This window comes from Microtus oregoni, unplaced genomic scaffold, assembly GCF_018167655.1.
Source record: "Microtus oregoni isolate MIOR12 unplaced genomic scaffold, Mior012 000046F_ref0000063, whole genome shotgun sequence".
Classification (NCBI taxonomy): Eukaryota; Metazoa; Chordata; class Mammalia; order Rodentia; family Cricetidae; genus Microtus; species Microtus oregoni.
The window spans coordinates 10,803,884-10,831,165 of record NW_024543220.1 but is presented as its reverse complement, the minus strand read 5'-3'; the positions used below and the strand labels follow the sequence as shown (position 1 = coordinate 10,831,165).

Genomic DNA, 27,282 nt, shown 5'->3' with positions numbered 1-27,282 from the left:
ACTTGAGAGGGTGAAGACCCACGTGTTCTCCTATAGACGTGGGAGGGAGAAGACCCACGCATTTTCCTATAGACGTGAGAGGGTGAAGACCCATGCGTTCTCCTATAGATGTGAAGGGTGCTGTACCGAGTCTGGGTCCACTTGCAGAGGACCAAGATATGTGCATGTGGACAATGGAATATCACATGGCTTCTCAGCCCCTGAGGCTCATCTGTGTGGACAGATAGAATGCAGACAACAGATGACGTCACAGCACTGTGGTCGCTGCCATTTGTAAACGGAGAAAAGGGACCGCGTGGGAGACGGAAGCCGGACCTGCTCCTTACTCTTCCTTAGTTTGCTGTGGATATCGGCTGTCGTTGGCGATGGTGTCATGATGCTGGGGATCTGGCATGGACTTCGTACATGCTGGGCAGTGTGTATGTCTGAGTTCTACCCCAGCCTCACATATGCCCTGGATATGAGCAGAATTTCTCTGGAAACCTCGGGGAAAACCGGGGCTGGAAAACAGGCTGAGGTGGGGGAGAGTTGCATAAATCTCCTGGTTTTCTGCCTCTGGTGTTTGAATGATATGAGGTTTCTCATAGCCCAGGATGGCTTCAGATTCTCTATGTAGCCCTGAGTGCTGGGGTTACAGGCATGCAGCACCATGCCTGAGGTATGTGACATTGGGACAGGACCCAGGACTTCCTGAGCGCTAGGCCAGTAACCACCATGCCTGGTGTATGGAATGCTAGAACAGGAGCCAGGACTTCCTGAGCACTAGGCCAGTGCCCTATCAACTGAGCTTCATCCTCAGTCCGATGTAAACTTTTTGTTTCTTTTTTGAGACGAGGTCTCTCTATGTAGCCCTGGATGGCCTGGTTTCTCCTGCTGGTTCTCCTGCTCCCAGCATTCCTTGGTTGCCCATTCTTTGTGTAGGGTTGAGGCCTTGTGGGCTTTCCCCATCCACTTTGGTATGCCACCTAACAAAGAATAGCAAGTGTCCTTAACATTTAACAGTTTAACTGTTGATCCATCTATCCAGTCAAAACATTTGTCATCAGCCGGGCGGTGGTGGCGCACGCCTTTAATACCAGTACTCGGGAGGCAGAGGCAGGCGGATCTCTGTGAGTTCGAGACCAGCCTGGTCTACAAGAGCTAGTTCCAGGACAGGCTCCAAACCAAAGAGAAACCCTGTCTCGAAAAACCAAAAAAAAAAAAAAAAAAAAAAAACATTTGTCATCGCTACTGTGTGTGTGTTTTGGGGGGCTACACGCACCATGGCAGGAGAGCGAAAGTCGACTTTCAGGAGGTTGGTTCTCAGCAATTGCTCTTCCTCCCCGAGCCATCTTCTAGTATCCTCAGTATCCTCTTGGAATGACACTGCTTTGGACCTGGATCCCCCACTGGCGGTAATGGTCAGTGCCCCATCCACCACGGACTCAACAGAGACTCTGCAGAACACAGCCACTGCGGCATAGCCCTGATACCATCACGGCTGCTAACGTTGCTTAGGCGTGGCTGTTAGTACTTAGCCATGGCGGCGGGTCTCGGTAGAGCTGGCCGCAGGTCTCTCTAGAGTCTGTAAAGCTTCAGCGAGTGTCCCACTGCTTGATAAGGGAGAGAGAGGGGCGCCCAGGCCGCGCAGTGACTGTGAGCAGAGGGTGGCCCCAAAGCAACATGTATGTTAAGGAAGAATGGGTGGAAAGGGAGCCTCATTGACCTGGAACATGGAGGAAAACATCCCCTACCTCAAGCACGAAGGAAATCAGTTCAGTGTTTCCAGCAAGGAGACATTTGACCTCAAGAGTGCTTCAGAAGTAGGACTCAGGGATGAGGGCAGAGGGGCTGGGAGATACCTGAGGAGACATGAGGGCCAAGAGCAGCCACAGACACAGGGAGAAGAACCAGACCCGTGTTGGGGCACTTCCCTTGGGACTGTGAGACTCCCACGACACACTGTCCTTCGGCCACCTGACCCTTGGTGGGCATCCTCTGGAAAAGAGTCTCACTGTCCTCGGTCCGCCTGCTTCTGCTCAGTGTTGGCACAGGAGGTGCACAAGACGTGATTAGATGGACGGGTAAGGACTGACAGCGTGCCTGGTCTACCCATCTTAAGCCCTCACCACGCAAACCCACATTTCCAGGGATGAGAAGGACCAGAAAGACAGGATATTAAACTTTACAGGCGTTGCCCAAGCTCGCTTTTGATCCCAGCACTTGGGAGGCAGAGGCAGGAGGACCTGGTCTACATAGTTTATTCCAGGACAGCCAGGACCACGTGGAGAGAACCTGAATCGGAAAACAAACTTTACAGACTCTCAGAATGTGCATGTGAGTACAGGTACCCAAAGAGGCCAGAAGAGGGCGCTGGACCCGGGCTCAGGCAATTGTGAGCAAATACGGGCGCTAAGAAAGGAATACCAACCCTTCCCATCACTGAGCTATTCCAGTCCCTAGACTTTCCTTCTTTTTGTATGTTTGTTTTGAGACAGAGCCCTGCCTGCTCCAGAACTCACTAGCAGACCAGCTGATCTTGAACTCACAGAGATCTGCCTCTCCCAAGCACTGGAATTAAAGGCGTGTGCCACCGTGCCCACCTCTAAACTCTCGTTATATTTTTTTTTGGAGGGGGGCAATTTTAAGACAGGGTTTCTCTGTGTACTCCTGGCTACCCTTGAACTCGCTCTGTAGACCAGACTGGCCTTGAACTCAGAGATTCGCCTGCCTTTGCCTTCTGAGTGCTGGGATTAAAGGCAGGTGTCATGAACACCCTTCTTTTTTTTTTTTTTTATTATGTATACAACATTCCTTCTATGTATGCTTGCATGCCAGAAGAGGGCACCAGATATCATTACAGATGGTTGTGAGCCACCATGTGGTTGCCGGGAATTGAACTCAGGACCTCTGGAAGAGCAGTCAGTGCTCTTAACCTCTGAGCCATCTCTCCAGCCCCATGAACACCCTTCTTAATTTGACAGTTTTTCCTATTACTGCTCAGTGAAATATGAACTCTTCCTTTTTAATCTTAAAGATTTATTTTACGTGTATGAGTGTTCTGTGTGTGTGTGTGTTTCCATCCATACGCAAGTGCCTGAAGCCTGCAGAGGTCAGAAGAGGGTGTTAGATCCTCTGGAACTGGAGTTACTAATGGTTGTGAGCCGCCATGTGGGTTCTGGGAACTGCACTAGGGGCCTCTGCAAGAACAAGTGCTCTTGACAGCTGAGCCATCTCTCCAGTTTGGTAAGGAGAAAAAGAAAAGATGAGATAGAAAAACAGAAATTTTAAATTAAAATTCTTTTAAAAGCATCATCTTGCCAGGTGGTGGTGGTGCACGCCTTTAATCCCAGTACTTGGGAGGCAGAGGCAGGCGGATCTGTGAGTTTGAGGCCAGCCTGGTACAGAGTGAGTTCCAGGACAGCCAGGGCTGCACAGAGAAACAAACATGAAAAAACAAAAAACAAACAAAGAAAAAAAAAAGAAATCTGCCCAGTCTATTTCCCATGACAGCAAAGAGAAAGGGTGTCGCCTTAGATCCATTGTATCCAGTGTGTGTCGGGCTCCCTAGAACCTTCTACCAGCCTGGTGAGCTTCAGGGTCTTTAGGTCAAAGAGAGACACCAGGATTCAGAGAATTAAATAATTTGCCTGAAGGTGCTCTCTTGTGCGCTAGACAGTGACTATGGCCTTAAACGAGGAGTACCATACACAAAAGCAGACGCTGTCCCTTAAATCCACCCAACCCGACTAAAGAGTGAGTTGGGTGAGGGCACAAAAGTCGGAGAAATTTAAAAGGAAAACCAGAGGCTAACACACGGCTCACTACTCTCCACCCTTCTCGGGAAACAGCATCCCTTGGGTTTGGGTATTCAATTAAGTCTCTGAATGAACTTTGTATGGGCGGATGCTGGTCCAGCTGACAGAGAATGACTTCAACAGTCATTTATTGCCTGACTTTTATTTGCAAAACACATTCCATAATGTAATTCCTGTAATCAAGAAGTTACAGTCTTGGGAAGGGGGCAGATACTGGACACTTTAGGTTTCAAGCAGTTTAGCGTCCTCAGAGTCGAGAAGTTTCCTGGGAGGGTGTAATAAACAGTGGCGTCTTCCTGGAGGGACCGTGATAGTTTGGAAAGCCACTGTGGGTATTTGGGGTGCACAGAAGCCCCAGCCCTCACGGGGTGGTTAGCTTTTAAGACAGGTATCCGTGAAGTCTGTAAGCACTCTGAAGTGTGGAGAACGCAACTGAGTTTGGAAGTGACTAGGAAAGCCAGGTGCAGAGTAGAGAGGTAGTGGAGGTCGGGGAGCCCCTCTCTGGAGGAGAGGCTGTGGATCGGAAGGGGTGGGTGCAGGGAAACCGTAAAGATGGCACACTGGCACCAGTATAAATAACAGCGTAATTTGCAGAATTAGTCCAGGGTTAATTACACAGTGGAGGCGAAGTGCACCAGTCTCCCACAGCACGAGAGAGAGCTTGGCCTTGGCAAGAAGTTAGAATGGATGAAACAGAAGGGAGGTTGAGTGTGCGTTTAAGTAACTGTTCTGAAGCGGGGCAAGCAGGGATCTCTGGTTCATCTGGCTGTGTGGAAAGCGAAATTAACTTCTAGATCAGGAGGACTACGGCAGACACTAGCTTCAAGACTTGGAAATGTCTGGAAGCTAGGAACTGTGCCCACATTAAGCGGAGGATGCACCCGTGGGCAGCAGCGATCCAGGGATCCGTAGGCCACCAGAAGGTCCGAGGCCCTGGGAGGTGCCGACTCGGCACAGCTGGGCGGCAGCGACGCCTCGCGCTAGAGCAGGTGGCCGCGCAGATTGCGCAGCTCCAGGGGAGCGCGCGCGCTGGGGGGGGCGCGGGGCGGGCGGGGCGAGCGGGGGCGCGCAGGGGCGCTCCGGGAGCCGGGGGCGGGCCCGAGCGCGCGGGCCCTGGCACGCACGCGCAGATGGGCCGCGGGCCCCAAAGGCAGAGAGGAGGGGGAGCGTGGAAGAGGGGGGGTGTGGAGCGTATTTCCGCTCTGGCGGACAAATAATCCTGGCCAAAGGGGAGGCACAACTGTCCAGCCCTTTAACCGCGTGGGGGTGCCGGGGAGGAAAGGGGGGGTCGGGGAGGGGGAATCCTGCTCCTTTAATTCCCTCCCCTCTTCCTCCTCCCCGAGTCCTCGCGGACGCTGCGCTGCGCGGGGCCTTGGAACACTCGGCACGAGCTGCCCCCGCCCCTCCCCCTCCCGCCCACGCGGAGCCGGCCCGCGCGCGCGCCCCGTGCACCCCCGCGCCTGCGCGCTGCCCAGGCCCTGCCCGAGTGTGGGGGGCGCCGCCGGCCCCGGGGGGGTGGGGGACCAGGGGGGAAAATCAGCACGCGGAACCGGGCCAGGTGAGAGGCGCGTGCACCCAGGGTCGTGAGTCTGGACGGGGGGAGCGTGCCACGGAGAATCTGCGCGTGGGAGGGGGCGTGCACGACCTGTCCGGGCGGCGGGAGGTCGTGAAAAGGGGGGACTCACAGCAGCGCGCGGCCCGGGCTAGAGGCGAGGCCGGTGAGGAGAGCCTACAACTGGGGGCCACCCCAGAGTAGCAATCCTCGGGTTCCTTACCCCCACCCACCCCATTCTCCATTCTCCCATGGGCGCGCGGGCCGCGGGACTGGGGGGTGTGGACGCCGCTGCCCCGCCCCCGGGAACCACGCCTCCCTCCTCGGAGGGACCGCGCCTCCTCGGAATTAGGGAAACTGAGGGAGGCGCGTCAAGCCTGGGGAGGTGGGGATGAGGGGTCTGGAGCCTTGGCTTCCGACAGCCAGAGACCTTTTGTCTCTGACCGGTTTCCTTCCCACCCAGGGCAGTCCACTCCCGCCACAATGGCCTCTGGGGTGGAAGTCTTGCGTTTCCAGCTGCCTGGCCACGAGGCCGCTACGTTGCGGAACATGAACCAGCTCCGTGCGGAGGAGCGGTTCTGCGACGTGACCATCGTGGCCGACAGCCTCAAATTCCGTGGCCACAAGGTCATCTTGGCCGCCTGCTCACCGTTCCTCCGGGACCAGTTCTTGCTGAACCCCAGCTCGGAGCTGCAGGTCTCGCTGATGCACAGCGCACGCATTGTGGCGGACCTGCTCCTCTCTTGCTACACGGGCGCCCTGGAGTTCGCAGTCAGGGACATCGTCAACTACCTGACGGCTGCCTCCTACCTGCAGATGGAGCACGTGGTGGAGAAATGCCGGAACGCCCTCAGCCAGTTCATTGAGCCCAAAATAGGCCTCAAAGAGGATGGGGTCGGCGAGGCTAGTCTCATAAGCACCGTCAGTGCCACCAAGTCCCTCCTCCCTCCAGCCAGGACCCCAAAGCCAGCCCCGAAACCCCCGCCCCCACCTCCTCTACCCCCTCCGCTCCTAAGACCCGTGAAGCTGGAGTTTCCGCTGGATGAGGACCTAGAGCTGAAGGCGGAAGACGAGGACGAGGACGAGGATGAGGATGTTTCTGACATCTGCATTGTCAAGGTGGAGTCCGCCCTGGAAGTGGCACACCGGCTCAAACCCCCTGGAGGCCTAGCAGCGGGTCTGGGCATCGGGGCCTCTGTGAGCAGCCACCTCGGGGAGCTGGCCCAGAGTAGCGTGGCCCCCAACACTGTAGCCCCACCGCAAGGTGTGGTGAAGGCCTGCTATAGCCTGTCAGAGGACGCCGAAGGGGAAGGCCTGTTGTTGATCCCAGGAGGCCGGGCCAGTGTGGGGGCCACCTCGGGCCTAGTGGAAGCAGCAGCGGTGGCCATGGCTGCCCGGGGGGCGGGGGGCAGTCTGGGGGCAGGGGGCAGCCGGGGACCCCTGCCCGGGGGCTTCTCAAGTGGAAACCCCTTAAAGAACATCAAATGCACCAAGTGCCCGGAAGTGTTCCAGGGCGTGGAGAAGCTGGTCTTCCACATGCGTGCGCAACATTTCATTTTCATGTGCCCGCGGTGCGGCAAGCAGTTCAACCACAGCAGCAACCTCAACCGCCACATGAACGTGCACCGCGGCGTCAAGTCGCACTCGTGTGGCATCTGCGGCAAGTGCTTCACGCAGAAGTCCACGCTGCACGATCACCTCAACCTGCACTCTGGAGCGCGGCCCTATCGATGCTCCTACTGTGACGTGCGCTTCGCCCACAAGCCAGCCATCAGGCGGCATCTCAAGGAGCAACATGGCAAAACCACAGCCGAGAACGTGCTGGAGGCTGGCGTGGCGGAGATCAACGTCCTCATCCGCTGATGGGCCGGGAGAATTGGGGGGCGGGGTTCTGGGGCAGGCAGACATCTTGAGAGAGGAGGATTGGAGAGAAGACCTTGCCTCAAAGAGCAGAAGAAACAGATGGAGCCGGAGACAGGGTTGACAAGGCTGAGGGAATATGGGGTCCCAAAGAAAGATTTCTCTTTTGTAGAGGTACACGTACAGTGTGGAGGGAGGACAAAAAAGCAAAGGTGGAAAGTTTGGAGAACAGCTCTTTCCTGGCTAAAGCTGCCCAGGGGGAAGATTCTAGCGTTTCTTGAGGTGGGGTGGGGGCGGGAATTGTGGGGGGATTGGCAGGATGCACTTTTCTTGCTCCTGATTAGAATAGAGCACAGGGAGATGGGAGTTGTAGGGGAAACAGGTATGAAGTCCCAGAAAAGGACGGGGAGGCGGTTCTTGCATGCTGGGGAAGTGGGACTCCGGAAATGAAAGAAAATCTATGTGCCAGGTAAGAGAAGAGGGTGGGCAACCTGGGTAGGAAATGAGATGAGGGGGTGCAATAGCAAGGACAGTTACTAGTGGAGGGGCGGGGGGCAGGGCACTTAGGAAAAAGGACAGGAGGAAGGCTGATGGGGGGAGGGAGAGGAGTAGAGACTTATACAGTATTTTTTAAGAAAACGTATTTTTTAGGATTTTTTCTGGAGTTCGGGGTTTTAGTTTTTGTTTTTCCATAAAATAAAAAACAACAAAACTTTTTTTCTTTATGTTCTGGCAACTGCATGTGTATGACTACCCACCATAGACAGCCTCTCCCAAATCTAACGACTACAGCCCTGTCCAAAAAGGAGACCAGCCTCAAGCGGGGAGTAGGGACATGCCAGTGAGCTCCTCTGGTCAGGAACACGCCCTCCTCCAGTTGGGCAGCCTTAACACCTAGTGAGGGCATAACCTCTGTGTGGTTTGGTACCAGTGCCAGGCATGAACCACAGGTGTCAGTGTACCCACTGAGATGGCAGGCAGGCATCAGTGTCTGAACACGTCTGTCTGTGGCAGAAAGTTAGTGTTTTAAGGAAAGCTGAAAAATCAGCTAAACTTAGCTTCGAATGCCTAGAAGACTACAATTCCCAGAAAGCTCTGAAAAGTTCTTATCCAAAGAGAACTACAGTTCCCATAAGACTTTGAATTGGCCTCGGGCCCAATAACAACTACCTGCCTGTCCAGTAATGTCTGTGAAGCCGTACAGGTATTTTCAGACTTTGGCCAGGACGTAATGCCTGAGGGGATGCTGCCCTGATCAGTGTTGTCAGGGCCGTGCACTTTAATGTGTGTACCGTTCTCTCCTAAACTGTCGGCTGGACCATGACCCCCGGCTGCAAGACGTTTGGCAGAAATGGTTACTGTCCACAGACCATAGTCACCCTTGAGGCCGCTGCCTTCAGTTGGCATCTCGTGCACGTCGTGGCGTAACTCGCCTGGCACACACACAAGACATTTGGCCCTCGCCTTTCAGGACGCTGATCCAGAAGGAAGGGTGCCTTCCACGAGCCTGTCGCCCCTTCTCGTGCACTAGGCGCAGCCTCCAGTCGGGTGGCTCAGAACCAGAAAGCTACACACGCAGCAGCTGCAGAGGCTCAGGCTACACATGTTAGCAAAACCGGGCGGGGACAGGGAAGCCACAGCCCAGACGCGCCTCGCCCTTCTTCCCCGCAGAGCTGAGCCTAGGAATGAAGGCCCTCTGCCCTGCAGCCCCTAGTTCTGGACCTCCGAGGCCACTCCGGGGGGCAAAAATGGCCAAAAGGCCCGCAGCGGCTCCTTTAAGGCGTCTTGTCGCCCTCCCTCCTTGTCCACGTGACCCGGGGCGGCCGCGCGCCGGCTCGGCCCCCCGCGCAAGCGGCGATGGCGGCGGCGGCGGGAGCTGCTGCGGCGGCGGCCGCCGAGGTGCGGAAGGGGAGGGGGAGAGGCGGGTGCATGCCCGCGCGCGCGCCCGGGGGAAGCGCGCACTCGTGCAATGCTCCGGGGGTGCAACGGGGCCGGGGGGGCCCGAGCCGAACTTGCAGCAGACCGGGGGCCCAACACCGGGGGCGAATGAGGGGACCAGGGGGTGGGAGGTGGGGGGAGTGGGCGCCGAGTCGCGCGTGCCGCCGCCCGCGGCCCCTGCGTGGGCGGTGGGCGCCGCGACCCCGGGAGCACGCGCGAGGGGCGCGAGGGGCCGTCCGCCGGGCTGGGGCGCAGCGGGCGTTGCAGGGGTTGGTGGCCGGGGTCCCCGCGGCCTGGGGGACAAAGGGGGAGCGGCGCGTGCAGCCGGGAGGAGGGGGCGGGGCCGGGGCGCGGAGGCCCCGCCCCCTCCCCCTCCTCTGCTGCCGGCCCCAGAGATGCGGGGTCTGCCGAGAGGGAGGGGGCTGATGCGGGCCCGGGGGCGGGGGCGTGCGACCCCCACGGGCGGCCGCGGCCGCGGTCGGGGGGGCGCCCACCGAGGGCGAGGTAGGCCCCGGAGCCTGCTCTCGCTGCCCCGGGCCCAGGCGTCCTGGGCCCCGCAGCTGCCTGCCGGGCTGACGGGCCCTCCGGTTCCTTGTCTCCCCTCCCAGGGGGAGGCCCCCGCTGAGATGGGGGCGCTGCTGCTGGAGAAGGAGCCCAGAGGGACGTCCGAGAGAGGTGAGTGCGGCCGGAGCAGGCCCAGCCGGACCGCCACCCTCCCCACCCCCAACCCGGGATCCTGGAGCCTCAGGCCCTGAACTTTTCCTTTTCTCCCCCCACCCCCGACAGTGCATGGCTCTTTGGGGGACACCCCTCATAGCGAGGAGACCCTTCCCAAGGCCGACCCCGACTCCCTGGAGCCTGCAGGCCCCCCCTCTCCGGCCTCTGTCACTGTCACCGTCGGCGATGAGGGGGTTGACACCCCAGTGGGGGCCACGCCACTCATCGGGGATGAACCCGAGAGCCTGGAGGGAGATGGGGGCCGAGTCCTGCTGGGTGAGCGGCTGGGGCTAAAGGGAGAGGGGGGTGGAAAAGGACCTTCTGGCCGCTTGCTTACCCTGCACCCCCTGCCTGCCTGCCTCTCTTCTAGGCCACGCTACAAAGTCATTCCCCTCTTCCCCCAGCAAGGGGGGTGCCTGTCCCAGTCGGGCTAAAATGTCAATGACTGGGGCCGGAAAGTCGCCCCCCTCGGTCCAGAGTTTGGCCATGAGGCTGTTGAGCATGCCCGGGGCCCAGGGAACTGCAGCTGCTGGGCCTGAACCCCCTCCGGCAACAACCGCCGGCCAGGAGGGGCAGCCCAAAGTGCACCGAGCCCGGAAAACCATGTCCAAGCCTGGCAACGGACAGGTGAGATTGTGGAGGTTGGGTGGAGAGAATGGGGAATCTCTGGATGGGCTTTTTTTGGTCTTTGTTTTTGTTGTTGGGTTTTTTTTTTTTCCGTCTCCTTCCGGGATTTAGCCTTGGGCCTCCTGTATTCAGATTTTTTTTCGAATTTACCAATAGGCTACCAAGTGTCAGATGTTGGGCCGGGCTTCGTCTGTGACCGGAGTAATTGCTGGCTTCCTGGAGTTTGTGTTCTTGGGGGAGGGGCGGCCGGAGAGAAGACTGACAGATGCAGAGTTAATTATATAGTTATTGTCCTAATTACTCTTGCCAAAACGACTCTGCGGGCTCAGCCTTCCCTCCCTTCTACCTCTGATAAGTCCTTGGGGAGCTTTTCCCAGTCTTTGAGACCACTCTTACAGGGCCTGAAGTTTTTACTGGGACCCCTCCCCTGGGTAGGCCACACGTCTGACAGTGGGAGTGGCCAGAGCCCAGAATCGGACTATCAAGGTTTTTAGGGCTCCTCCTGTCTAGGTGTGGTTTGTGTACCCTAGGTTGGGTCTTGCTTTGTTGTTGTTTTGGAAGGTTTTATTGTTGTTGGAGGTGGTTGTTTATTTTTATTTATATATGTGTGTGTATTTTTATTTATATATATGTGTGTATGTGTGTACTTTTATATGTGTGTGTGTGTGTGTGTGTGTATTTAAGTGTAAAAGTATAACGAGATCTCAACTATATTGTCCTGGCTGGCCTTGCACTTACTGTAGAGATCAAACTGGCCTTTAACTCACATATCCAGCTTGCTCTGCCTCCCAAGTCTGGGGTTGCGGGTGTATGCCCCCAACCTGCTTTTATTTATTATTTTATTTTATTTTTGCCTTTGAGGTGGTCATATGTAACATAGGCTGCCTGGACTTGCTGTGATTGCAAGGTTTAGTCCCGAACCACCCCACCCAGGTGTTTTGTTGTAATTTTTTTTAAACTACTTTTTTTTGATTTTCGAGACAGGGTTTCTCTGTAGCTTTTGGTTCCTGTCCTGGAACTAGCTCTTCTAGACCAAGCTGGCCTGGAACTCACAGAGATCCGCCTGCCTCTGCCTCCCGAGTGCTGGGATTAAAGGCGTGCGCCACCACCGCCCAGCAAACTACGTTATTTTTATGTATGTGGGTATTTTACCTGCCTTGTGTGCAGGGTGCCCTCTGAGGCTAGAAGAGGGCAGTGGATTCCCTGGAGCTGGAGTCTGAAGCCGTTGTGAGCCGCATGTGGTTGCTAGGAACTGAACCCAGGTCCTCCACAAGAACAGCAAGTGCGCTTAACCCCTGAGCCACCTCTCCCACCCCGTCTTCTGTTTCTGAGAAAGCAATGACCTCATCAGGGTGTCATTGTTCTTCTCTGGTACGGGAAGTCCGTGTTTGCTCAGGGCCCCTCATATAAAATTATGAGCGCAGTTGGGGAAGCGGCCAAGTCGATCTCGATACTTGCATATGATTTACACACATCTTCCTTGTAGTTTAGGTCCACTGTAGGTGATTAGTTAACATGAGTACTAGGTCAGTAGTCCTTAAGATTGTTTGGGTGTAGACACAGCTTTCACGTCTGTGCATGGTGGGGGGGTGGAGGACAGAAGGCATCTCTGTGGAGCCTGGTCTCTTCACTTTTCCATGGGACCCAGGAATCAGCCTGAAGCGGTAGGGTTTGCTCATCAAGACCCCTGCCCACTGAGCCACAGTGTCGTCTTTACTTATTTCTTTTTGTTTTTGGTGTTGTGGCTATGCCGCTGGAGAGCTGCCAATGGTTGAGAGCACTAGAACTGTTCTTGCCCAGGACTCTGGCTCAGATCCCAGCATCACCTGGCAGCACACAGCCACCTGTAACTTCAGCTTCAGGGGCTCGAATGCTGCCTTCTAGCCTTCAAAGGCTCCTGCACACAGGGAGCGCCAAAACTCTCAGAAACGTGAAAATGAGTAAAAAGTAATATTTTGGCTCCACGTTGGAGACCTCTGGGTTTCTGTTCACATTTTCTTCCTATATCAACCTACTGATTTTTTTCATTAATAATTTTAGCAGGCAGCGGTCATACATACTTTTTAAATATTTATTATGTATACAGTGTTCTGTCTGCATGTATGCTATGCCTGCAGGCAGAAAAGGGCGCCAGATCTCATTACAGATGGTTGTGAGCCACCATGTGGGTGCTGGGAATTGAACTCAGGACCTCTGGAAGAGCAGCCAGCGCTCTTAACCACTGAGCCATCTCTCCAGCCCCCCAGTCATACATACTTTTAATCCCAGCATTTGGGAGGTAGAATCAGGAGGATCTCAGTGAGCTTTGGGACAATCTGATCCACACAGTAAGGTCCAGGGCAGCTAGGGCCAGCTACCCAGTGACATGTGACGCCTGTCTTTAAAAAAAAAAAAGAGAGAGAGAGAGAAAAAGGAAACTTTTTTTTTTTTTTGGTTTTTCGAGACAAGGTTTCTCTGTGGCTTTGGAACCTGTCCTGGAACTAGCTCTGTAGACCAGGCTGGCCTTGAACTCACAGAGACCCGCCTGCCTCTGCCTCCCAAGTGCTGGGATTAAAGGCGTGTGCCACCATCACCTGGCTAAAAGGAAACTTTGGGAGTCATTTCTCCCAAAGTTTCCTTTTAGCCAGGAGTGGTGTACAGCGCTTATTTCATTAGCATGGTGTCCTCAGGTTTTCTCCAGTCTGTGTGTGTCCACATTTCTTTCCTTTTTGTTGTAGTTTGGTGTTTTGCTTGTTTTTGAGGCTCTGACTGGCCTGGAACTTGCTAGGTAGGCCGTGTTGGCCTGGAATTCCCAGAGTGCCTCTGCCTCCCAAAGTGCTGGGGCTGAAGGTGCGACCGTGAACCGCCACACCAGGCCCCCAGGTTTCCTTTTTTTTTTTGAGACAGGGTCTTTCTGTAGCTTTGGAGCCTGTCCTGGAACTAGCTCTTGTAGACCAGGCTGGCCTCGAATTCACAGAGATCCGCTGCCTCTGTCTCCCGAGTGCGGGGATTAAAGGCCTGCGCCACCACCGCCCTGCCCCAGGTTTCCTTTTTAAGGGTGAGTAATAATCTGACTGAAAGTTGTCCTTCCTGCTCCAGCCCCCCGTCCCTGAGAAGCGGCCCCCTGAAGTACAACATTTCCGCATGAGTGACGACATGCACTCTCTGGGGAAGGTGACCCCAGGTTAGTCACCCCTGCACCTCTCTGTACGCACTCCCTGAGGCTTGCAGTATTCTGTCCCAGGGGTTACAAGTTCTGTCCTCGCTTTTCTGTCTTTCCAGATGTGGCCAAAAGGAGGAAGCTGAACTCTGGCAGCCTGGTAAGCTGGAGAAGAAGGCCTGGGGGTGGGGGGGGGGGCGTGGGGGGGGGCAGGGCAGCAGCCTCAGACTTTGTCTTCTTTCTCTAGTCGGAGGACTTTGCCCGGGGCTCAGGAGATGTGACCCTGGAGAAAGGAGAGCCCAGGCCACTGGAGGAGTGGGAGACAGTGGTGGGTGACGACTTCAGCCTCTACTATGACTCTTACTCCGTGGATGAGCGAGTGGATTCAGACAGCAAGGTGTGCTGGCCCGGCTGGCTCTCCAGCTTCCCTCTGCCTTCCTGCCCGTCCTCCACTGTGTGGTCTGCAGCCATTTCTTGCATCCCACTCCTCATCCCAGCTCTACCCCTCTGTCCATCACGACCTCCCTGTACTGTGGAGGCTCTTTTGTTTCCTTTCAGCTTACTTATTGATCATTTTGGTGGTGCTTTTTTGTTTTGGTTGGTTTTGTTTGTTTGACAGGGTCTCACCATGTAGCCCCTGCTGGCCTGGAAACCCAGCTAACGTCCAGCTCTAGTCTGCCTGCCTCTGCCTCCTCAGTGTTGGGATGGAAGAGGACATCCTGAGGGGCATGGTTCTCTGCTCCACGTAGGCCCTGGGGATTTTTTTTCTCTCTCTTTTTTCCCCCTTTGGTTTTTTTAGAGACAGGGTTTCTCTGTATCTCTGGTTGTCCTGAAACTCAACTCTGTAGACCAGGCTGCCCTTGAACACAGAGATCTGTCTGCCTTTGCCTCCTTGGGTGTTGGGATTAAAGGTGTGCGCCACCACACCCAGCTGGATTTTATCTCTCTTAGTATGTGGGTCTCCGGTTTTAGATTATGTCCCCAGTGTTTGAGGTTGAAGTTAGGGGTCTATGTCACCAAAGTGGGAGCACTTGGCTTTTCTCTCTGAAGTCTGGGGATCCAGCTTGGATCAGACACCGGAGCTGCAATCTCTTTACCCACTGAAGTATCTCCGCTTCCTCTTTTACGTTTTATCTAGCTCTTTGGTTTTTCAGGACGAGTTTCTCTGTGTAGCCCTGGCTGTCCTGGAACTCACTGTATAGACCAGGCTGGCCCTGAACTCCGAGATTCCCCTGCCTCTGCCTCCTGAGTTTTGTGTTCATTTTTTATTTATTTGCCACTTTGCTGTGGAAACTTTCCACTGAACACGGAAGGGAGCCGCTGCCCTCCTCGTACACACAACTCGGCAAGAGAGTCTCAGTGTCACGTTCCTGTAGACAAGACCCCTCTTGGCAGCTCTAAACAGGCCTATGTTTTAGTTTTGCCAAATTTGGGATTCAACTTGGGGCTTCACGGGGTGAGCAAGCTCTAGGCTGCTTTTTAGGTGATTGGGTATCAGGTTCTTTGCTAGGGCGACCAGGACTGGGCTTGAATTTACTCGTTGTAATCCTCCTGCTTCAGCTTCCTGCATAACTGGTATGGGCTGTATCACTGGTTTTGTCTTTCTTTTTTTTTTTAAGATTTTATTTATTACATATACAATACAGTGTTCTGCCTCCATGTATGCCTGCATGCCAGAAGAGGGCACCAGATCTCATTTTAGATGGTTGTGAGCCACCATGTGGTTGCTGGGAATTGAACTCAGGACCTCTGGAAGAACAGTCAGTGTCCTTAACCTCTGAGCCATCTCTCCAGCCCTTGTCTTTCATTTTGAGACAGGGTCCCAGTATGTACCCCTATTTGGCCTCAAAATGACCAGAGGTCCTTCTGTCTTTTTCTGCCTCTGCTTAGAGTGCTGGGATTAAAGGGGTGCTTCCCCCCTTGGGGGCAGTTGAGAAGGTTTCAGTTTGTATCTTAGGCTGGCCTTGAACTTAGTTCCTCCTGTCTGTGGCCCCACCCTATCCCCAGTGCTAGGATGACAGGAGCTTGGCGACACTTATAAAACCGTTTTTCTCAGCAATTACCTGGTGAAAGCAAGTGAGTTTTACAGGACTTCACCTGGCTCAGTGGGGGCCGAATGCCTTTGACCTTTCTGCTTGTGAATGATTAAGCTGTTCACAGTTCTAGACGCTGATTCCCTCAAGTTCCTCAATGCTTTTTGTCTCAGGATGCAATCTCGCGTACCCCAGGCTGGACTCAAACTTGCTATGTAGCCAGGGATAATCCTGCGCCTCTGGGGGTTTTGTTGTTTTAATGTGTACGAGTATTTTCCCTGCCTGTGTGTTGTGCTGTGTGCATGACTGATGCCCTTGAAGTTGGAAGAGCTTTGGATGCTCTGGGACCAGAGTCACAGACAGTTGTGAGCCACGGGTTGGGTGCTGGAACTGAACCCAGGTCCTTGGCCAGAGCAACAGTGCTCTTAACTGCTAAGCCCCCGAGCTTCTGGTCTTCCTGACTCTGTCCCACGCGCTTGTCCCACAGGCGTATGCTGCTATGTCTGGAGCGTTCTTTTGTTCTTTCTTTTTGTTTTTCTATTTGTTTTTTTGGCTAGAAAATTTGGAAGTGGGTGCCAGCACTCTTTCCCATCACTTGTCATTGGATGTATGGGACGTTTGGTCATTTCTCTTACACTTAAATGTTGACATACTCCAGAGGCAACAGTGGTTGGATCTCTGAGTTCCAGGGCAATCAGGACTACCCAGTGAGACCCTGTCTCCAAAGAAACTTAAAGAAAACATTGCCAATAGGCCTGTGGTTCCCGGTGATGGCAGCCTGACCCCTTTGTTAGAGAATAACTCGTTAGCTTTTTAGATAGCAGTTTTGTCGCCGTGGGCTGTCATGTCTATTTGTGTGTTTCTTAAAACCGGCCCTTTTCACTGCCGTGAAGTGTTATGTACCTGTCTTTATCCAACCCGATCTGCCTCCTGCCCACATCCACCACCTCCAGCAACCTTACCCAGCCGTGCGGTGGTGATGATGGGGCCTTAGGATTCCTTGTGTCTTGCTCTCCACGGAGATAGCTGCAGTTTGCTGTTCTCCCAGCCTGGTTTCTCTCTCTTTCAGTCTGAAGTTGAAGCTCTAGCTGAACAATTGAGTGAAGAGGAGGAGGAGGAAGAAGAAGAGGAAGAAGAGGAGGAGGAAGAGGAAGAGGAGGAGGAGGAAGAGGAGGAGGAAGACGAGGAGTCAGGCAATCAGTCAGACAGGGTAAGAGCGGAGACTGGCCTCCCTGGAGGAGCAGAGAGCTGTTGGGAGCTGGAGTAGACTCCCGAGTCTTCCTCTTCCACAGAGTGGCTCTAGTGGCCGGCGCAAGGCCAAGAAGAAATGGCGAAAAGACAGCCCCTGGGTGAAGCCGTCGAGGAAAAGGCGAAAGCGGGAGCCTCCGAGGGCCAAGGAGCCAAGAGGTGAGAGGGCTCCTCCGCTCTTCTCTCCTCCGGATGCTCATGCATGCTCACCGTGTCCACCGCATGTGCGTACGTGCCCAGGCCCCATGAGCCCCCACTCTCACTATCTCTGTCTCTGTGTCAGGAGTGAATGGTGTGGGCTCCTCAGGGCCCAGTGAGTACATGGAGGTCCCTCTGGGGTCCCTGGAGCTGCCCAGCGAGGGGACCCTCTCCCCCAACCACGCTGGTAATTAAGTGCCAACTGCCGGGGCAGGGAGCCACTAGGGGTGCCCACGGGGGTGGAGGGAAATCCTTCCAGAGCTGGGGTATCCATTCCAGGCTTTAGGGTTCTAGAATGTGAGGGGGCGGCTGGGTGGGAAGGAGGGAACCCTTCTGGTGGGTGAGGGGCCAGGCCTTCATCGCCTCCATTTCTTCCTGTCCAAGGGGTGTCCAATGACACGTCTTCCCTGGAGACAGAGCGCGGGTTCGAGGAGCTGCCCCTCTGCAGCTGCCGCATGGAGGCGCCCAAGATAGACCGCATCAGTGAGAGAGCGGGGCACAAGTGCATGGCCACCGAAAGTGTGGACGGCGAGGTAGGCTGGGGTGCTGGCTGGGGGTAGCAGGCGTGAGGAGAGCCAGCTCTGGCCCTGGCCTCATTGTAATGCCCTCTCCCTCCTTCCCCCGCAGCTGTCGGGTTGCAACGCCGCCATCCTCAAGCGGGAGACTATGCGGCCCTCTAGCCGAGTGGCCCTGATGGTACTCTGTGAGGCCCATCGAGCCCGAATGGTCAAGCACCATTGCTGCCCAGGCTGTGGCTACTTCTGCACAGCAGTGAGTGACCACTGGGGTGGGCGGGTGGCCTGATGGGGAGAGAGCTCAGAGACTCACTGCCTTCTCCCTGTTCCCCAGGGTACCTTCCTGGAATGCCACCCTGACTTCCGAGTAACCCACCGCTTCCATAAGGCCTGTGTGTCCCAGCTCAACGGGATGGTCTTCTGCCCCCACTGTGGAGAGGATGCTTCAGAGGCCCAGGAGGTGACCATTCCCCGGGGCGATGGGGGAACCCCTCCAGCCGGCACTGCAGCTCCTGCCCCGCTGCCCCTGGCACAGGATGCTCCAGGGCGAGCAGATACCTCCCAACCCAGGTATTGGCCTCCCTCCCTCGCCCTCCTGCCCTGTCTCCCATTCCATCTGCCCTGCCCCCAGACTTAGAACCTTCTCCCACAGTGCCCGAATGCGAGGGCACGGAGAGCCCCGGCGCCCACCCTGTGACCCCCTGACCGACACCATCGACAGCTCGGGGCCTTCGCTAACCCTGCCTAACGGGGGCTGCCTCTCAGCTGTGGGTCTGCCCCCAGGGCCGGGCCGGGAAGCCCTGGAGAAGGCCTTGGTCATCCAGGAGTCAGAGAGGTGAGTCAGTGCTGTTCCAGGGTGTTGGTCAGCATGGAGCCAGAGAAGCGGGTGCTGCGGGTGGCGCTCATGTCTGAACAGCCCACCTTCTCCCCCACCACCCCCCGGCAGGCGGAAGAAGCTTCGTTTCCACCCGAGGCAGCTGTACCTGTCAGTGAAGCAGGGAGAACTGCAGAAGGTCATCCTCATGCTGCGTGAGTCCTCGGGAAGCCATATGGTGCGGAGCACTGTTAGGTGGTCGTGTGCATAGCTCCTGTAGGCTTTTCCATAGGGAGGCTGAGTGCCTCCTCCAGTGCGGGGGCAGTCCTGATCCTGGAGGCAGCGCTGCCCCCCTTCACTTACCCTCGTCTCCTGGAGGCAGCACCGCCTCACCCCTTCACTTACCCTCATCTCTTGGAGGCAGCACCGCCTCACCCCTTCTCTTACCATTGCCCCCTCTCCCTGCAGTTGACAACCTGGACCCCAACTTCCAGAGCGACCAGCAGAGCAAGCGCACGCCCCTGCATGCGGCTGCGCAGAAGGGGTCCGTGGAGATCTGTCACGTGCTGCTGCAGGTAAGTCATCGTGCCCCCTGCCCTGTCCAGCTATCTTCCCCTCCCCAGCACCCCTCCCTGGTGCCAGCCCTCGTGCCCTCTCTGCAGGCAGGAGCCAACATCAACGCCGTGGACAAGCAGCAGCGCACCCCGCTGATGGAGGCCGTGGTGAACAACCACCTGGAGGTGGCGCGGTACATGGTGCAGCTGGGGGGCTGCGTCTACAGCAAGGTAGCAGGGCTGGAGGGCAGCCAGTGGGGGGGGAAGACTGGTGTGGGTGCCCGCCCGAGGGCTCACTGGCTCATGTCTCCCTCAGGAAGAGGATGGCTCCACCTGTCTCCACCATGCAGCCAAAATTGGGAACTTGGAGATGGTCAGCCTACTGCTGAGCACAGGGCAGGTGGACGTCAACGCGCAGGTCAGCAGCCTGGCTGCCCTCCGACTGCTGACCCCTCCTTCCTCCTCCTCCTCCTCCATCTGACTACTGACCCCTCCTTCCTCCTCCTCCTCCTCCATCTGACTGCTGACCCCTCCTTCCTCCTCCCCCCTCTGACTGCTGACCCTCTCCCTCCTCCTCCATCTGACTGCTGATCCCCTCCTTCCTCCATCGGACTGCTGACCCCTCCCTCCTCCTCCATCTGACTGCTGACCCCTCCCTCCTCCTCCTCCATCTGACTGCTGACCCCCTCCTTCCTCCATCTGACTGCTGACCCCTCCCTCCTCCTCCATCTGACTGCTGACCCGTCCTTCCTCCATCTGACTGCTGACCCCTCCCTCCTCCTCCTCCGTCTGACTGCTGACCCCCTCCTTCCTCCATCTGACTGCTGACCCCTCCCTCCTCCTCCATCTGACTGCTGACCCCTCCTTCCTCCATCTGACTGCTGACCCCTCCCTCCTCCTCCATCTGACTGCTAACCCCTCCTTCCTCCATCTGACTGCTGACCCCTCCCTCCTCCATCTGACAGCTGACCCCCTCCTACTGCCTCCCATTTTCTGTATTGGTTCCCTTCTCCTGTCTTTGCCTCATGAAACTCTGAGTTCCCCCCTTTGTCCCTGAAAGTGTTGAGTGAGCGTCCCTGTGAATGTGTGGGGAGAGCACGCTTCTGTGCTACTCCATCTCCTGCCTTTGGCTGTCCCCAAGGAAGTGCTCCCTCCTGAGTTCATGTCCTCTAGCCAGCAAGGCCGGGCCCTCATTCCTGTCTTCCTCCCCTCCCTCAGGACAGTGGGGGCTGGACGCCCATCCCTCATTCCTGTCTGCCTCTCCTCCCTCAGGATAGTGGGGGCTGGACGCCCATCCCTCATTCCTGTCTGCCTCCCCTCCCTCAGGACAGTAGGGGTTGGACGCCCATCCCTCATTCCTGTCTGCCTCCCCTCCCTCAGGACAGTAGGGGTTGGACGCCCATCCCTCATTCCTGTCTTTCCTCCTCCCTCAGGACAGTGGGGGCTGGACGCCCATCATCTGGGCAGCCGAGCACAAGCACATTGACGTGATCCGGATGCTGCTGACCCGTGGTGCCGATGTCACCCTCACTGACAATGTGAGGGACTCTAGGGCGCTGAGAGGGCTGGTGGCGGGTGCTGTGGGACCGTGGTGCAGGGATTCAGATGACTGCAGCGCCGTCTCCGCCCCTTGCTCCCACAGGAGGAGAACATCTGCTTACACTGGGCCTCCTTCACGGGCAGCGCCGCCATTGCCGAGGTCCTCCTGAACGCCCGGTGTGACCTCCATGCTGTCAACTACCATGGGGACACGCCCCTGCACATCGCTGCCAGGGAGAGCTACCACGACTGTGTTCTGTAAGCCCAGCTTCCCCAGCCCCTGGCACCCATGCCCGCTGCCCAGTTTCTGACCCAGGCGTGGTCTTTCTGCCATTCCTCAGGTTGTTCCTGTCTCGCGGAGCCAACCCCGAGCTCCGGAACAAGGAAGGGGACACAGCGTGGGACCTGACCCCGGAGCGCTCTGATGTGTGGTTCGCGCTTCAGCTCAATCGCAAGCTTCGACTCGGGGTAGGGAACCGAGCTGTCCGCACCGAGAAGATCATCTGCCGGTGAGTGTGGCCCTGGCATCTGTGACGGCCACCGCCAGCCTCCACCGACCACCGCCTCTCATTGTCCCAGTCCCAGCACCCTTCCAAGGTCCAGGAAGTCCCAGGAATTGGTAGAACTCTCTTGCCAGGGGGCAGATGGCAATAAAGGGCTCTGTCAGTGAGACCCTCAGGAGGAGGGAGCCTGCTGCCAACCCTAACAAACCGACTTCAGTTCCTGGACCCACGTGATAGATGGGGAAAAGCAGCTCCTCCAAGTTGTCCCATGACTTATAGAGACCTGCAGCATGACACACTCACATAGCTCACACCTTTAATCCCAGCACTCAGGTCTTTGTGAATCTGAGGCAGCCTGGTTTGTGTCTATATACTGAGTTCCAGTATATAACCTTAACTTAGAGAAAGAGAAAGAAACAGGGAAAAGGTAAATTCGAGAGAGAAGACATGTGTTCCAAACCCTGGAGGTGGCTGAGGCAGGAGGATTGAGTTTGAGGCCAGACATCCAAGTTAAGAATTTCAAACCAGGCAGTAGTGGCACACACCTTTAATCCCAGCACTCAGGAGGCAGAGGCAACTGGATCTTTGAGTTGAAGGCCAGCCTGGTCTGTAGAGTTAGATCTAGGACAGCCAGGGCTACAGAGAAACCCTGTCGTGGAAAAGACAAACAAAAATCCCAAGATTTTCATAGGGTAGCAACCCCTCCTATTCTCACACCAAGGCAGGAAGATCCTACCTTTTAAGCCTGGAGGTTGGAGAGCAGCCTTTGTAGCATGAGACTCAAGCTTAAGAGAAAGGAAAAGAAAAAAAGGCCCAGCCACGACCAGTCTGAGGTGGCTCAGCTGCCGACAGCGCTTGCTGTGCCGGGAACCCACTGTGGGAGAGAACCGCCTCCTGAAGGCTGTGCGCTGAGCGTCACATGTAAGCTGTATCGTGTGTATTCCCACCCACCCCCATGCACACACACAATAAGGTTTAAACTAAAAATTTTCAAGCCAGGTGTGGTGCAAGCCTTCAATCCCACCACTTGAGAGGTAGAGGCAGCTGATCTCTGAGTTCCGGAACTACATACTGAGACCCCCAACTCCAAAATAGTAGGTGGAAGGACGCTACAGTGGGAACCTTTAAGACTTGCTGTGTGGCCCTAGCTGTCCTGGGACTCGCTCTGTAGACCAGAATGGCCTCAAACTCAGAGATCCGTCTGCTTCTGCCTCAAAGCACTGGGGCTAAAAGGTGTGATGCACTACACCCAGAAGGACTGGTGACCTTTAATGGCAGTACTTGGAAGACAGAGGCAGATGGGCCTCTGAGTTCTAGGATAGCCAGGGCTACCTACGTATGAGACTCCTGTCTCCAAAAACATAAAAGAAAAGAAGGACTAGAGTGGTAGCTAAGCGGTTAAGAGCACTGGCTGCTCTTGTAGAGGACCTGGTTCCATTCCCAGCCCCCATATGGTGACTGGAACCATCTGTAACTCCAGTTCCAGAGGATCCATGCCGTCTTCTGACCTTTGTGGTCACCAGGCATGCACACGGTGCACATACTTATATGCAGGTACAGTATTAATACATATAAAACAAGCTTTTTAACAATTAAAAAAAAAAAACACTTTTTCCCAGATGAACAGATACTTAAGCTTGTGACACAGGTGTGCCCTGTGCAGGCTGGGTGTGATGGTGCACACCTAATCACAACAGGTGTGCCCTGTGCAGGCTGGGTGTGGTGACACACCTACTCACAGCAGGTGTGCCCTGTGCAGGCTGGGTGTGGTGACACACCTACTCACAGCAGGTGTGCCCTGTGCAGGCTGGGTGTGGTGACACACCTACTCACAGCAGGTGTGCCCTGTGCAGGCTGGGTGTGGTGACACACCTACTCACAGGTGTGCCCTGTGCAGGCTGGGTGTGGTGACACACCTACTCACAGGTGTGCCCTGTGCAGGCTGGGTGTGGTGACACACCTACTCACAGCAGGTGTGCCCTGTGCAGGCTGGGTGTGGTGACACACCTACTCACAGGTGTGCCCTGTGCAGGCTGGGTGTGGTGACACACCTACTCACAGGTGTGCCCTGTGCAGGCTGGGTGTGGTGACACACCTACTCACAGCAAGTGTGCCCTGTGCAGGCTGGGTGTGGTGGTGCACACCTAATCACAACAGGTGTGCCCTGTGCATGCTGGGTGTGGTGACACACCTACTACAGCAAGTGTGCTCTGTGCAGGCTGGGTGTAGTGGTGCACACCTAATCACAGCAGGTGTGCCCCGTGCAGGCTGGGTGTGGTGGTGCACACCTAATCACAGCAGGATGGTGCTCAGGAGGCTCAGGCAGGCTAACTCCATGTTTGAGGCCAGCATGGCCGGCCTTTGCCTATAGTGCTAGCACTTGGTCAAGTTATCGCTTATTATTCTAAAATTACTATTTTCTTTGGGACCTATCATTTTGTTTGTTTTTTAGTTTTGTTTTTTGTTTGATTTTTTTGAGACAATTTCTCTAGGCTCCAGCCTGTCCTAGAACTCGCTCTGTAGACCAGGCTGGCCTTGAACTCACAGAGACCCACCTGCCTCTGCCTCCAGAGTACTGGGATTAAAGGTGCCACCACACCAGCTGGTGCCTATTCTGTCGGGCACCCTTCTTCTTTATGTCTGAGGAACCCCAGCACTGCCCCTCAGAAATACTCTGGCCATCCCTTAGCCTTATCTGCCCCGCCTGCAGGGATGTAGCTAGAGGCTACGAGAATGTGCCTATCCCCTGCGTCAATGGAGTAGATGGGGAGCCCTGCCCCGAGGACTATAAGTACATCTCTGAGAACTGCGAGACGTCAACCATGAACATTGACCGGAACATCACTCACCTGCAGGTGAGGCAGGGCCCTCACCCCGCATGCCTACAGTAACACTAAGCAGCATTGCATGGGGCAGGTGTCCGTCAAGGGCCCCCTGGCTGAGCGAGCAGGGACTGAAAGGGACCACCCAATTTCACCCTGGGACAGTCACCCTCCACTGTCGTGAAACATGGACCCATGGCTGAGGGGGAGAAAGCATTGGCCGCAGGGAGCAGGGTAAACCCCACTCACACTGATTCTGCCCCACCCAGCACTGCACGTGTGTGGACGATTGCTCCAGCTCCAACTGTCTGTGTGGCCAGCTCAGCATCCGCTGCTGGTATGACAAGGTGCGTGTTCCTCACCTGGTCCCTCACCTGGCCAAGTCTGGCCGCTCCCACAGAGGAGCCTGGACCCAGGACACTGCTCTGTTGGGGAAGAGACACAGGGTGTGGCAGGAAGTTCTGAGACCTGCCAGGAACGACGCGGGCCTCTGCTCCGGGAATGCGAATGGACTCTGACTACTGCCCGCCTGCCTGCACACTTCCTGGTCTCTGACCTTAGCCTGCAGACTCTCTGTGCTCTTCCTCCCCTGCCCTGGGCTGGGGTCAGAGTGGAGTTTCCTGTGGAGTCCTCTGGGTCCCGGGCAGCTGAGACGGGCCCCACAGAGAAACCACTGTCCCCCTCCCTCCGCACCCCAGGACGGGCGGCTGCTTCAGGAGTTTAACAAGATCGAACCCCCCCTGATCTTTGAGTGTAACCAGGCATGCTCCTGCTGGAGAAGCTGCAAGAACCGCGTGGTGCAGAGCGGCATCAAGTGAGGCGCCCGCCCCGGCACCCTGCCTCACCTCCGCCTCCCATCCCCCGGGGCCCCTCCAGGTGTCCCACACTCAGAATGACTCCCTCTCCATCTCTAGGGTGCGCCTGCAGCTCTACCGTACAGCCAAGATGGGCTGGGGGGTCCGTGCCCTGCAGACCATTCCCCAGGGTACCTTCATCTGCGAGTAAGTTCACTGTGGGGACCTCTGCTGACTCCTGCCCAACAGAGGACAAAGCCTGCGTCCTGAACCCCAGACCTTGTCACCATTTCATGTCACTCACACACTTTCCCTGTTCTCTGCCAGCAGCAGTCAGACCTGGGTCTGAGCTATGCTCCGTGGTGTGTCCTTGGCCGTGTGATTTAACTTCCTCCAGCCTTATTTTTCTTACCTATAAAGTAGAGACTAGCTACTTCCTGTCCACTTCCTCCCTTTGGCCGTTAGACTCACCAAGGTCTCCCTCCTGTGGTTGGCACAGCAGAGAAGCCTCTTCACCATCTGAGGACCACCCAGTTTCTTCCCTTCATATTCTCTCAACTTCTCAAACAAGCAGCTGCCCTTGCCCTCCTGGCTCCTGCCTCCCACCGGGTGTCTCAGTCACCCTGCTCCCCCCAACCCCGTTTGGCATCCTCACGGCTGAGTCAGCTGCACACGGCCCACCACCTGTGGGATAGTTGTGGCGCACACACTTCCCTGTGTCCAAGTCTGGCGTCTTTCCACCCAGCCAGCATGGATAACCCCAGACCACAGCCAACCCCAGACCACAGCCAACCCCATCACTTCCCGCCATGGGTCTGTTCCTTACAGAGCCCTACCTGCTGTCCCAGCTCTACAGTGGGACCCCTGGTGGCTGGACTATGTCCTGCATCCCTCTTAGGCTGGCCCAGCCAGTGTCTGCTCCCTAGGCTCTGAGTGACCTGGTGGTTCTCCGTGATGGCAGCTGAGAAGCGGAAGAGGATTACAGGGGTCGAGATTTGCGAGAGGGGGCCTGGAGCCCTGCTCAGATTCAGAACCGTAGTTTCTGTCCATAGGTATGTTGGAGAGCTGATCTCTGATGCCGAGGCCGACGTGAGAGAAGATGACTCTTACCTCTTCGATTTGGACAACAAGGTGGGCAGGCAGCACCTGTGTCCTGTCCTCTGCTCCCACAGGCTGGCTTCTGGAGCCAGCTGGGGCGCCAGCCAGCAGAAACCTGGGTAGAGGAACTGGGTGTCGCTGCAGGGCTCGCCACGCAGGTGAGTAGAGATGGGTATTAAGAGTGCTGTCTACCCCCAGGATGGAGAGGTTTACTGCATTGATGCCCGTTACTATGGCAACATCAGCCGCTTCATCAACCACCTGTGTGACCCCAACATCATCCCTGTCCGGGTCTTCATGCTGCACCAAGACCTGAGGTTTCCACGCATTGCCTTCTTCAGTTCCAGAGACATCCGGACTGGGGAGGAGCTGGGGTGAGGTACCCCCAGAAATCCTGGGGCCTGAGGGTTGAGGGCACTTGGCATTCAGAGACCAGAGGGCTTGTTAAAACGGTACAAGACAGGAGTGGTAGCATACACTCCTAATCATAGCACTCGGGCATCTGAGGCAGGAGGATTACAGAGTCTGGGTTACAGACCCTGTCTAAAAAGAAAAGGCCCAGCCTGTCTTGGTGGACATCTATCACGCCCACACCAAGAGGTTAAGGCAGAGGTAACTTCCAGTTCAAGGCCAGCCTAGATAATTTAGTAAGACCCTGGTCTCAGAAATCGTAGAGGGGCTAGATATGGTAGCACGTGGTTTTAATTCCACTTCTTAGGAAGCAGGGGATCTGTCTGAGTTCAAGACTAGCTGGTCATGTAGAGAGTTCCTGGACAGCCAGGCCCATATAGAGAAACCCTAGCTCAAAAACCCAGAAGGGGGTGGGGGTTGCAGAGTTTAGCTGAAAGGCCAAGTACTTGGGAGCCCTGGGCTCCATCTTGCCTCCAGCACACAGCCTCAGGATATTGTGGTTGAGGGCTGGAAGGCCAGAGCCTGCATTTATGATATTGTGGGGTAGCATGAGTCAGCAGACCCCTCGCGGACCTGGAGTCCATCTGGAGGAGTGTTTGGGTAGAAGGAAATCAATCCCTCCTAGAGAGAGGGCCCCCTGCATTCTTTGCGATGGGTTCTGAGTGTCTGGATGCGTGAGTTGAGAGTCCCTGTATTCCTCCGCCAGGTTTGACTATGGCGACCGGTTCTGGGACATCAAAAGCAAGTATTTCACCTGCCAGTGTGGCTCCGAGAAGTGCAAGCACTCGGCGGAGGCCATCGCCCTGGAGCAGAGTCGCCTGGCTCGGCTGGACCCCCACCCGGAACTGCTGCCTGAACTCAGCTCCTTGCCCCCCATAAACACCTGAGGACTCTTACAATCCAGGCTGGGGCACTGCCCTTCAGACATTCCTCTGTCAGAGACCCCAGTCAGGCCTGGAAGGTCGACACCCCCCCTCCCAGAGCTGGTTTCTCACTGGGAGTGTGACGTCAGGGCCGGCCACACTCCGCTGAGCCAGGCCTCAGTTCGCTGAATTGAAGTTGGGCCTCTGCCAACTGATTTTCTGTGTTCTCAATAAATGTTGGGTTTGGTAATAAACTGCCT

At 56.0% G+C, this 27,282-nt stretch overlaps 6 protein-coding genes across 9 annotated transcripts in view; all 6 read left to right on the top strand.

Annotated features, from left to right (window-relative positions):
* The window catches only part of LOC121435313 (H-2 class I histocompatibility antigen, Q10 alpha chain-like), a 731,224-nt gene that overhangs the window by 294,846 nt on the left and 409,096 nt on the right, over nt 1-27,282 (top strand). The window lies entirely within an intron of this gene.
* LOC121435272 (H-2 class I histocompatibility antigen, Q10 alpha chain-like) overlaps nt 1-27,282 on the top strand; it is a 708,503-nt gene that overhangs the window by 295,170 nt on the left and 386,051 nt on the right. The window lies entirely within an intron of this gene.
* Nucleotides 1-27,282, top strand: part of LOC121435270 (H-2 class I histocompatibility antigen, Q10 alpha chain-like) — an 808,095-nt gene that overhangs the window by 420,420 nt on the left and 360,393 nt on the right. The window lies entirely within an intron of this gene.
* Nucleotides 1-27,282, top strand: part of LOC121435275 (H-2 class I histocompatibility antigen, Q10 alpha chain-like) — a 703,994-nt gene that overhangs the window by 316,319 nt on the left and 360,393 nt on the right. The window lies entirely within an intron of this gene.
* Zbtb12 (zinc finger and BTB domain containing 12) lies at nt 4,994-7,736 on the top strand. The gene is made up of 2 exons (XM_041634468.1): nt 4,994-5,355; nt 5,813-7,736. The coding sequence occupies exon 2, from the start codon at nt 5,833-5,835 to the stop codon at nt 7,210-7,212; it is 1,380 nt and encodes a 459-aa protein (XP_041490402.1). The 5' UTR covers nt 4,994-5,355; nt 5,813-5,832; the 3' UTR covers nt 7,213-7,736.
* Nucleotides 9,029-27,276, top strand: Ehmt2 (euchromatic histone lysine methyltransferase 2). 4 transcript variants are annotated; one of them, XM_041634396.1, is made up of 28 exons: nt 9,029-9,108; nt 9,756-9,822; nt 9,934-10,140; nt 10,235-10,491; nt 13,570-13,654; nt 13,753-13,790; nt 13,878-14,027; nt 16,733-16,873; nt 16,956-17,070; nt 17,195-17,296; nt 17,494-17,642; nt 17,737-17,880; nt 17,959-18,194; nt 18,277-18,459; nt 18,571-18,653; nt 18,907-19,013; nt 19,101-19,223; nt 19,309-19,410; nt 20,426-20,530; nt 20,635-20,789; nt 20,873-21,040; nt 23,745-23,889; nt 24,126-24,203; nt 24,555-24,670; nt 24,771-24,857; nt 25,703-25,781; nt 25,947-26,122; nt 26,866-27,276. In XM_041634396.1, exons 1-28 carry the CDS (start codon nt 9,067-9,069, stop codon nt 27,044-27,046), a joined length of 3,621 nt encoding a protein of 1,206 aa, XP_041490330.1. In that variant the 5' UTR covers nt 9,029-9,066; the 3' UTR covers nt 27,047-27,276. The 4 variants fall into 4 exon arrangements, with proteins under 4 accessions (XP_041490330.1, XP_041490331.1, XP_041490329.1 ...); XM_041634397.1 differs by lacking the exon at nt 17,195-17,296; XM_041634394.1 differs by lacking the exon at nt 9,029-9,108 and having other exon boundaries at nt 9,499-9,822.

What these genes read in the sequence shown, in the direction of transcription:
- Ehmt2 (XM_041634394.1), top strand. Translation starts at nt 9,543, where the DNA reads ATGCGGGGTCTGCCGAGAGGGAGGGGGCTGATGCGGGCCCGGGGGCGG. An exon ending in CAGAGGGACGTCCGAGAGAG is followed by an intron (nt 9,823 to 9,933) that starts GTGAGTGCGGCC and finishes CACCCCCGACAG; the next exon opens with TGCATGGCTCTTTGGGGGAC. An exon ending in GAGTGGATTCAGACAGCAAG is followed by an intron (nt 14,028 to 16,732) that starts GTGTGCTGGCCC and finishes TCTCTCTTTCAG; the next exon opens with TCTGAAGTTGAAGCTCTAGC.
- Zbtb12 (XM_041634468.1), top strand. Translation starts at nt 5,833, where the DNA reads ATGGCCTCTGGGGTGGAAGTCTTGCGTTTCCAGCTGCCTGGCCACGAG.